The 10721-nt window shown below is 40.2% G+C and overlaps 1 protein-coding gene across 1 annotated transcript; it reads right to left on the bottom strand.

The window, feature by feature from the left end:
* Nucleotides 1-4661: 4661 nt before the first annotated feature.
* Nucleotides 4662-10419, bottom strand: CUNH2orf66 (chromosome unknown C2orf66 homolog). The gene is made up of 4 exons (XM_028121653.2): nt 10154-10419; nt 9179-9310; nt 7181-7379; nt 4662-5025 (listed from the first exon to the last, which is right to left on the bottom strand). The coding sequence occupies exons 2-3, from the start codon at nt 9296-9298 to the stop codon at nt 7200-7202; spliced, it is 300 nt and encodes a 99-aa protein (XP_027977454.2). The 5' UTR covers nt 9299-9310; nt 10154-10419; the 3' UTR covers nt 4662-5025; nt 7181-7199.
* Nucleotides 10420-10721: the final 302 nt, after the last annotated feature.

The raw sequence follows: 10721 nt of genomic DNA, 5'->3' as shown, positions 1-10721 counted from the left end.
AGGCGAAAAGTCCTCTCCCAATTTGTGCTCTAAATCTCATCTCCTCCACCAATGGCACCATCAGTTAGTTTTCCTGTCTTCCATGAATCCTCAAACTCTCCCTTCCTCAGGGCTCCTTCTCAGTCTGTAAATAAGTTTATCAGGACTTCTTGATCCACCTATCAGTCCTACCCAAGTTTTCTTCTTTTCTTAACAAACTTTTAGAAAGAATCAAATGCTTGATGTGATTACCATATACTCTTGCTCATTTACCGTAGGACGCATACTGGCTTATGTGTTTTACATACATTGCCCAAAATAATCCTTAAAAACAGATGTTGCTATTCTTTTTTTTTTTAAGATTTTATTTATTTGACAGAGAGAGACACAGCGAGAGAGGGAACACAAGCAGGGGGAGTGGAAGAGGGAGAAGCAGGCTTCCCGCACAGCAGGGAGCCAGATGCGGGGCTTGATCCCAGGACACTGGGACCATGACCTGAGCCAAGGCAGATGCTTAAGGACTGAGCCACCCAGGTGCCCCCAGATGTTGCTATTTTTAAAGCCAAAGTCCTGTATCTAATAAGGAGCAGAGCCAGGATGTGAACCTTTGTCTATCTGACCCCAAATCCCATGCGTGGAATTAATATTGTATATGGCCTCCCCTCAATGGAACTATTCTTTACCTCCTGAACACTCTTGTGGTCTGTATTTTACCTTGTATTAATATTTCTATTATTACTATTTCTCCACTGTCCTATTCTAGAGACACTATCTGCCAACATCCTGAGAACAGTACTACCTGATTCATCTTTGTGAACTCTAGCAATCTATCAAAACACTTATGAATTAAATTGGATGGACTTGAAAGTGTATTGGAAATGGGCAAGAGCATTGAGGTATGGGGACTGCATCTTGACATAAAGCTAAGTTTAAAGACAAGTTACGAGGAGCCTGTCACTTAGCCATTAGTACCTCTTTGTTACAATCTGGATGAGGATAAGCAACAGTAGGATGGTAGAATAAAAGCCACGACCCCAAGACTTCCAGGTGAGAGAAAAATACCTCACAGCTAGAAGTCCTCCCCTTTCTCATGATGAAGAACCCTCAGCACTCTACCTGGGTAGAAAATATGGAGGCTAGCAGGGTGGGTTGGATTAAGGTTCTCAAAAGACATCATTTATAGGGAAATTCTCCCCTGAATTTCTCCAGGCAGTCAGGGAACTACATCTAAGAGGAAGTCAAGGGTCTGGTCATAACTTCCTAGGGGAAAAGAAGGGAATCAAGGCAGGAAATATGCTCACCTCATAAGAACTCTCTCCTAAGACCCAGACGGCTTAGACCAACTTGTTTCATTATTAGCTCCCTGGAATATGCAATAACAATTGTGAAGCTGTAGATTCACGTTGGGGAGAATAGAGAACAGGGAGCATGGGGTGGAAGGATAGCTTTTATGCTGTTGATAAAGAGACAACAGACCCAAAATGGAATCACTTGTGCTAAACCCACATCACAAAACTAAGACTTAATACTTAACTTACAGTTTCAACCTCTCTCAGGAGTGAAATCTTAAGCCTGTCAATCTGTAATTACCTGGTCAGCACTAGTGAGGTGACCTCACTGCATGATAGACCTCTGCTGTCCCCTAAAGGGAGGTGACCTTGCAAACAATCTACTCTCTGCTAGTAACTTCCTTGTCCCACCTTCTAGCTACAAAAGTCTTTCATTGTGTATAGCTCTTTGGAGCTCCTATTTGTTAGATGATGCCCAATTCATGGTTCATTGAATAAAGCCAATGAGATCTTTAAAATTTACTTTAAAGTTTGAATTTTATTTTAAACACTGCTATGGAACACCTTGTGGACACGAAGTTCTTTTTTTTTTTAAGATTTTATTTATTTATTTTGACAGAGAGAGACAGTGAAAGAGGGAACACAAGCAAGGGGAGTGGGAGAGGGAGAAGCAGGCTTCCTGTGGAGCAGGGAGCTGGATGTGGGGCTCAATCCCAGGACTCTGTGGTCATGACCTGAGCCAAAGGCAGACGATTAACAACTGAGCCACCCAGGTGCCCCAGACACGAAAGTTCTTTTACAACTCAGACTATAGAAACATATCTTATAAAATTGTAATCTTACTCTTTTTCTTTTCTCCACTTCCTTGTAAGTGGTTTGTCCCCTGGTGAGTCAGAGGCATCTGTATTACCTTGAGATGAAGTGGAATTGTTCTAGAAGTAATAAAAATAGCAAGAAGAAACCTTTCAGACTTTCTGAGTGCTTTTGGGAATCAAAATGGAATGTCTGAAGGAAGCAGAACATTGAATTTGTGCCATTACAATAGAATTAAGAGTACACAGAGGAGATGACTCCATCCTTTCTCCTCCTGAGGGGAGGAACCGGAATGGGGTGTGATCCTTTTGGGGAGACAATTTTTCCATAAGTCTCTCACTTTTCTGCAAAAGCTTGTGACAACTTTCAATCTGGGCTATATTTTCAAAGATGTCTGTAGAACAAACAACCTTGAAAGAGGAATTATCTTTCCCTGGAGCAGAGGACAGATTTGTTTTCTGACCAGTACACTAAATATAATGTTTCCCTCTGGGGCAAAGGTTGGGTGTGTTGCTAGTAGCCCCTTATAAAAGTGGGGATTTCCTAAGTTTGGGGTTCCTCAGCTGTGGCACAAACCCACTTGTGTGCAGCATATACTTGAACGCACCTCCATGTGACTCCCATGATACTTGGGGGGATAAGGAGAGCCAATGTGGATGTAAAACTCATGCTGCCCGCAGCTCCATGAGTAATAAAGTCTGTTGCCTCAGCCTAAGAGTCTCATGTGTCTGACAGAATCTGAAACTGCAACAGGATAGTGTGCAGCTTACAAGTAGAGCAGAACCTCACACCCTTAATGGTTCTTGACTCCCCTAGATCTGTGATAGGGGACAATAGGTCATGTCCTGAGAATGGAGTACTCATCAAAGAGGAACAGAGTCAGTGTTGAAAGGCTGTCAGAGACCTATGGAAAGAATTACCATGGGCCCCTTGAGAACCTGGATCTCGTACAAAACATTGATTTTCACTGGAGGAAACATGACACTTCTGCTCTTTTCCTAGCAATGGCTCTCAGCCAAGAAAAATATCCCTTCCCCTGTGGGATTTTAGCAAGGTCTGTAGGGAAGTTTGGGTTGTCAAAATAATAGGGCAGGGGTGGGGAAATGACTGACATACAGTGTCTGAGGACCAGGGATGCTAAATGGTCATACAAGTGGAGACTTGTCCTTCCCCAATTGCCAATAGCATCACCATCAAGAAACTCTAGTCAGGCCTTCCATCAACAGCTACCTGCCAACAGTGAGGAGTTTTCCAGCAGAAGGATGCATGCTCCTGCCTTGAGATTGTGTAAGCTCCTAGCTAAAAGTCCATGTGGATGCTCTTCCTTTTCAAAGGCCCTGAAACATAAGCATTCCCTTTGTGGAGGTATTGACACCAGAGTAGGGGTCGTAAAAGGGAAAGGGAAAAACCAGCCACTGGTCTTGAGTAGAACTGGACAGTGGTAAAACACTCCTTACCATTCTACCCTTTATCTGAATAACATATTTTTATGAGGACTAGCTCATCAGTAATCACTTATATCTTTTAAATGGTAAGAAACATAATCTTGACATTAACTAGAAGTAACTTCTATTACTGTGTGAATAATAGAATAGCACACCTTCACTTCAAGACATATTTATTGGACACTTGCTACATGCAGAGCATTGTGCTAGGTGCTGGAGAAATAAAAATGGCTTAGATATAATCTCTGCTCACAAAGACCTCACAACACTCCAGGGAAAACAGGCACATATACAACTACTTAAAACAGAACAAATTAGGGGTGCCTGGGTGGCTCAGTTGGTTAAGCATCTGTCTTTGGCTCAGGTCATGAACCCGGTGTCCTGGGATCGAGTCCTGCATTGGGCTCCCTGCTCAGTGGGGAGTTTTCTTCTCCTCCCTTTGCCTCTCCCTGCTGCTGGTGCATGTACTCTTTCTCTCCCTCAAATGAATAAATTAATCTTTTCTAAAAAAAGAATTAAACCAGATTCAGAAACCTATTTTTGCATAAATACTTTATTATTGATATTGAGTATCAATAACCCACAAAAAGCCACAGACGACTATTGTGGAATGTACAGACTAATGTTTCTATGATGTCAATATTTGCATTCTAGTACAATGCTCTTTTTGTAGGAATCACAGAGAAAATGATGCAGCTCTCCATAATGATACAGGAAAAGTAGTATTCCAAATGAAAATACAAGAATCAGAATAATTCAGCCTGAGCTGGTAGGAAGAGGAGAAGATTGGTTGTAAAAGAAGGGAATTCTACCCATTTCTATTCTCCCTTCTTAAGGACATGTGTGGAGAAAAACCAGAGCTGGATTGTGGCTAGGATATTTCATGTCCACCTCTGAATATGGTGGCAGGTAATATCTCCTAGAGACCCTAGCAACTCCTAGAATCCCAAAGGTTTTTTCTTTCCATTTCAACTTAATTGTGGCTATTTATCACTTCTTCTCCCTTGGTATGAAACTGTAAGATTTCTCAATAACATATGCTGAAAGTGGGAATGCATCTTCTTTTCAGGAAAAAGACAAATTTTAAGCCCAAATCTCTATTACATATAATGAACTATAGTAAAAAATAGCAGAGTCTCTTTCAAATAAAAACATTTATTGATAAAAGGTAATTAGCGTACAAGTTTTAAGGAGAAGCTTAAAAGAAATGTAATTTAGAAGATCATCTCTTCTGACTGCGGTGTTTTTGTAATTCTTACAAATAGGTGCAGTGCTCTACATCGGTGTTTATGGTTTTACAGAGTAGAAAAGAGACTTCAAAAATACGCACATAAGTCACATTTGTCCCAGAGGTCAATCTATTTATATGTAAATCTGGAAATGTAGAATAAAATCATTATAAATTGACAAATAAGTGGAGGGGGAAAAGGTTTAGCCATAACCATGATTGAATTTTTCTAACGTGAAGCTTCATCTGTAGTTTTAAAATAGCCAGACACCTGAAAGAACAAGAAAATGTTATCAAGAAATAGAAAGTGAAGACTATACAAGCAACACAATGACCCCCCCCTTTTTTTTAAGATTAATTTATTTGAGAGAGAGAGAGTGCAGGAGGAAAGGCAGAGGGAAACAGAGAAGGAGTTTTGTTTTTTTAAGGTTCTTTATTTATTTATTTGACAGAGAGAGAGAGAGAGAGAGAGAGAGCAAGAGCGGGAACACAAGCAGGGGGAGTGGGAGAGGGAGAAGCAGGCTCCCTGCCCAGCAGGGAGCCTGATGTGGGACTCGATCCCTGGGATCATGACCTGAGCCAAAGTCAGATGCTTAATGACTGAGCCACCCAGGCGCCCCTAGAGATCAGTTTCTGCAATTTATAAATGAAGAAACCAAGGCTTACAACCGACTTGTGTACAATTCTGTCTCATACTGAAGCAGGTACTGTGGTATTTTTTTTTTAATTTTATTTTATTATGTTATGTTAGTCACCATACATTACATCATTAGTTTTTGATGTAGTGTTCCATGATTCATTGTTTGCATATAACACCCAGTGCTCCATGCAGAACGTAACCTCTTTAATATCCATCACCAGGCTAACCCATCCCCCCACTACCCTCCCCTCTAGAACCCTCAGTTTGTTTCTCAGAGTCCATAGTCTCTCATGGTTCATCTCCCCCTCCTATTTCCCCCCCTACATTTTTCCCTTCCTACTGTCTTCTTTTTTTTGTTTTGTTTTTTTTAACATATAATGTGTTATTTGTTTCAGAGGTACAGGTCTGTGATTCATCAGTCTTACACAATTCACAGCGCTCACCATAGCACATGCCGAGCCACACCATTCCTCCCACCCCCCACCACTCCAGCAACCCTCAGCTTGTTTCCTGAGATTAAGAATTTCTCATATCAGTGAGATCATATGATACATGTCTTTCTCAGACTGACTTATTTCGCTTAGCATAATACCCTCTAGTTCCATCCACATTGTTGCAAATGGCAAGATTTCGGGGTTTTTGATGGCTGCATAATATTCCATTGTAGTATTAACAACTGTTCTGTTTTAGTGTCTAATAGCCTAGGGCCTAAGTGTGAATAATAGTCAAGGGAACCCTTCATTAACATCTTTCTGTTTATTCTGTCTTATTTCTCATTGTAGGAGCTGTCAAGTGCATATGCCACATGGTAAACTGCATCTTCCTGTTAGAATAAGAAACATTATTTTAAAAAATCATCACATTTAAAAAGGAACTAATAATCAAAACCCTTTCACATGCACAATAAAGTGCAACAATGGTATACTTCCTCAGAATTCCATCCCTAGCTTGTGGAAGAATGGGAGTAGATTTTATATTTTATTTTTTAAAGATTTATTTATTTATTAGAGAAAGAGAGCAAGAGAGTACAAGCAGGGGGAGCAGCAGAGGGAGCGGGAGAGAAGGAGGCTCCCTGCTGAGCAGGGAGACAAATGCAGAAATCGATCCCAGGACCCTGGGATTATGACCTGAGCAGAAGGCAGACACTTAACTAACTGAGCCACCCAGATGCCCCTGGGAGATTTTAATTATGATTCAGTTCTCTTTATTATTGAGCCAAACAAAAAGCTAATAGACTAGAATCACAATGTATTTTCTTGGAATACAGCATACCTGGTTTATTTTAATGGTAAATATTTATTTGATAGGAAAGCTAAGGTAATAAGAATAAGACTAGGGGCAACTGGGGCACGTATTGCATGGAGCACTGGGTGTTATAGGCAAACAATGAATCGTGGAACACTACATCAAAAACTAATGATGTACTATATGGTGACTAATGTAATTTAAAAAAAGAAAAAAAATCATAAGTTGTCATTTCTTTTTTTTTTTTTAAGTCCCAACATGGGGCTTGAACTCGTGACCCTGAGATCAAGACCTGAGTTGAGATCAAGAGTCAGACACCTAACCAACTGAGTCACCCAGGTGCCCAAACTATTATTTCTTTTTAAAATTAGACAATGAAATACAAGAACCAAATCCAAATATTAATAGTGATGAGTATCATCAGAACTGAGCACATGTTTCTATGAGAAAATAAAATCATTTTTCAAATAAATACTTTCAAAATCTCTTTATGACTGAGTTGTATAATTGGACAGATCCTGGGGATAAAGGAATAACTTACCTGTGTTCAGAGGAAACATTCAGCCTTTGAGGTAATTAGGAAAGGAGTTTTTCTGCTCTTCATAATCTGCAAATGCAGAAGCAAGAAGTTCTGATTGGAAAGAGAGAAGTCTAGGATTCTCATTCATGAAGAAAGTGTTTGGAAACCTCCCGAGATCAAGACCTCTTCCCTTAAAATATGCCTGAAGAGTTCTGAAAAACTGAAGAGAGAAAGAAAGTGTTCAATGCTATATGTAAATTAAACATAAAAAGTACTCAGAGACATATTTTCCCCTCTTTTTCCCCTCTGTGAATTGACTTAAGGGCCAATCTAGGAGACAGGAGGTGGAAAACCCAGAAATAGAAATACATATTTTGACTACTTCTCCTTCTTCCCCTCTGATGTGGGAATCAAAGGCAGAAGAAAAATTATTAAATTTCTTTACTACTTCCAGCCCATTGACAAATCCTTGAAACAGGCAAAGTGACATTCCTCTAGGGACTCAGCTGCCCCAATGTTGATACTTTTGCTAAGGGCAAAACCAATCTTAACCTGACCCCCAGGATTCTGTAAGTCTACTTTAATGTATAAAAATTCCTTTGGAAACTTCCTTTATCTCTACCCCCCAAGATACATGTCAGCAATCATCCCCCAAGTATATGACCCACCAATATACATCTGAAGGGTCTCATGACTCAGGTTTTATTAGACAGTAATAAATGACCTTTTCCCAACAATAGTTAGCCCCCTCAAGATCCTGGAAACCTTGCTTCCAAAGATCCTTAGAGACTTACCCTATCCTTAGCCCCCTCCCATCTTGAAAGTATACAATGGGCCACTCCTCATGACCCCAGTGAAGCTCTTGCTGCCCACGGGTCCTGTCCCTGGGCTTTAATAAAATCACTTTTTGCACCAAAGTCATCTCAAGAATTCTTGTCTGTCGGCTTTGAACCCTAACATTCTTTCATACATCACCCTCCACTGTTCTTTACCTGCCTTCTTTCTGACATTTCAACCCTAAACAAGATAATTTAGCATTCTTGGTGGAGATTGAGAGAGGAATATCAATTATTTAATAGCATCACAGTCAGAGGGTTTGTTGTAAACCACCTCTGAACCACTTAGGTCAGAGATTAAATTGAATTTCACAGTGATCAGAGCTCCATGCCTCCTCTCTGACTGAAGGTGAGAACCCAGGCATTATCTTCTACACCAGAGCTTTTAGATGCAGTTTTTCAACTTTCCTTTAGGAAATGGATACACAGAAGCTTGCAAAGGGCTACTTGGTTGTTTGAACCCTATATTGTTATATTTTACATCAGTTTCCATAAGGAAATAGTATTTTGAAATAGTAATGTCAGCATGTTTATTGTATTTGGCATATTTTTAAAAGAGAATTTTTGCTGATGTTTTGAATTCTATTTCCTAGAGAACTTTATGTTGAAAATAATGCCTGGCGGTGGCGGGGTACTGGCTGGCTCAGTCAGTGGAAGGTGCAACTCTTGGTCTTGGGGTTGTGGGTTCAAGCCCCACATTGCATATAGAGATTACTTAAAAATAAATCTAAAAAAAAAAAAAGAAAGAAAATAATGCCTGGTAAATTGATAAGAATGCAGGTCAATTTTCAGTCTTTGCAAATGAGCTTTGCATATGCTGGTCATATGAGAATCTGTTTTATTATCAATCTGAACTGTGCAAAAATAATCTCCCTGCTATGCTCTTGATTTTGTGTATCTATGAGAAATCCAGTCTATAAAGTAAATGTGTATGTAAGATCATTTAAAAATGTAATGTGTTGTATAACAAATCTAAATTTGTTTCTCCTTACAAAAACAGATGTAGATTGGCCAGAAGAACAATAGGATACCAGCCACAAGACTAGCAAAGCCCTTGACCAGTCCTGTTAAGGAATCTTCTTGGCACTTGGTAGCCTCCTCTCCACTGTGCTCTAGCAGAGGGCAGTCCAGAGAGGTGCTAATTTCACCCTGTAGCCCAGCATGTCCCAGTGTATGCTCTTACCAGATCTCGATTTCTGGGGTTGTTGAGTGACTTCCATTTCTCTTCATTTCTCAACGTGGCTCCATGCACAAGCCCAGATAGCACCAGGGCAACCCACAGCAGCAGGAATGCTTTGGGCATGGTGGAACGAAGCTGAGCAGAAGGAAGGATCGGGGAAATGTTGATGGTTAGAGAAGAAAGAAAGAGAAAGAAAAGAAAAAAGGAGGATGGGGAGAAAGAGGTAAAAGAAGGGAGGGCAAAAGTGGAAAAGAGAAAGAGGAAATATTTTTAAAGAGAGACAAGGAGGAAAAAATAGTATATTGGTTCCCCTGAATTTCGCAGCCCTCTTTTCTCCACATTCATTTGCAAATGAAGACTCCCCCCAAATCCAGCTGATTGCCTCAAAGAGGTCCATGATGATTAGAACATTATACAGTGATAAGCAAAGCAATTATGAATACAGCCTAAAGAGTCTGAGTATGCCTTTTCATCTTTGAAAAAAATGCACTTTATTGTCTCCAAAGAAAGTGCAATTCTTTTTTTTAAAACTTTTTTTTAAAGGTTTTACTTATTTATTTGACAGAGACAGTGAGAACAGGAACACAAGCAGGGGGGAGTCGGGGAGGGAGAAGCAGGCTTCAGCAGAGCAGGGAGCCCGATGCAATGTGGGGCTGGATCCCAGGACCCTGGGATCATGACCTGAGCCAAAGGCAAACACTTAATGACTGAGCCACCCAGGTGCCCCAGAAAGAGCAATTCTTAAAAAACAAAACAAAAAAACCTTTAAGTACTTAAGTATTAAGATAGCACTCTTGATAAATGAAGGACAAGGAGGAGGAGGAGGCGAAAAGAGAAAAGAAAACATATACCCCAAACTGAGAAATATACTGCACACACACACACAGACACACAACACACCAGCATAAGTATAGGTTGTCTCCCAACCCAATGTGTGAAATGGAAATGAAACATACAGGAAAGGCTGATAAAACTTACCAGGAGTTGGACTTTGGCTGGCCCTGGTTGGCTACCCTGTTTACAATCTGCAAGGCAATTCGTGGCTACTTGTAACCAGTGGACCGGCTGCAGGCGGGAGTCAATGACGTGAGCGGAGGGAGTGGAAAAATAATGATTCCATTTTCATCCATGGCACCAAAGATCCTTGAGAATCACATCTTTAAGCTTCCTCAGGGGTGATACTGAACTTATTTGTCTTCTAAATACAGCAGCGGCTCCTCTAACCTGTGAACATTTTATGTGGTTTTTATGAAACACACAAAGCACTTCTACACAGCAAAGTGGCTTTTTACTTTTTCACTCTTAAGGGTATACACAGCAGCTGACAATATGCTGATGATTACCTACCTAATAGAATGCTCCTTTGGAGATATCAGCTTTTCAAATTAACATCATTTTTTGAACAGGAAATTCTATTGCAAGAGATAAAATTGTTCCTTGTGACCTACACCTTATATTTCTTCCGAGAATCTCAAAAAGCTTTACAGGTTTTAAATAGCAGCATGGTTTATCATAAAAACCCTTCAAAATAGAGCAAAAAGAGAGC

Source organism: Eumetopias jubatus, unplaced genomic scaffold (assembly GCF_037043125.1).
Source record: "Eumetopias jubatus isolate StellerSeaLion01/CBP00866 unplaced genomic scaffold, mEumJub1_p1.0 scaffold_3, whole genome shotgun sequence".
NCBI lineage: Eukaryota > Metazoa > Chordata > Mammalia > Carnivora > Otariidae > Eumetopias > Eumetopias jubatus.
This window is presented reverse-complemented; position numbering and strand designations above follow the sequence as displayed.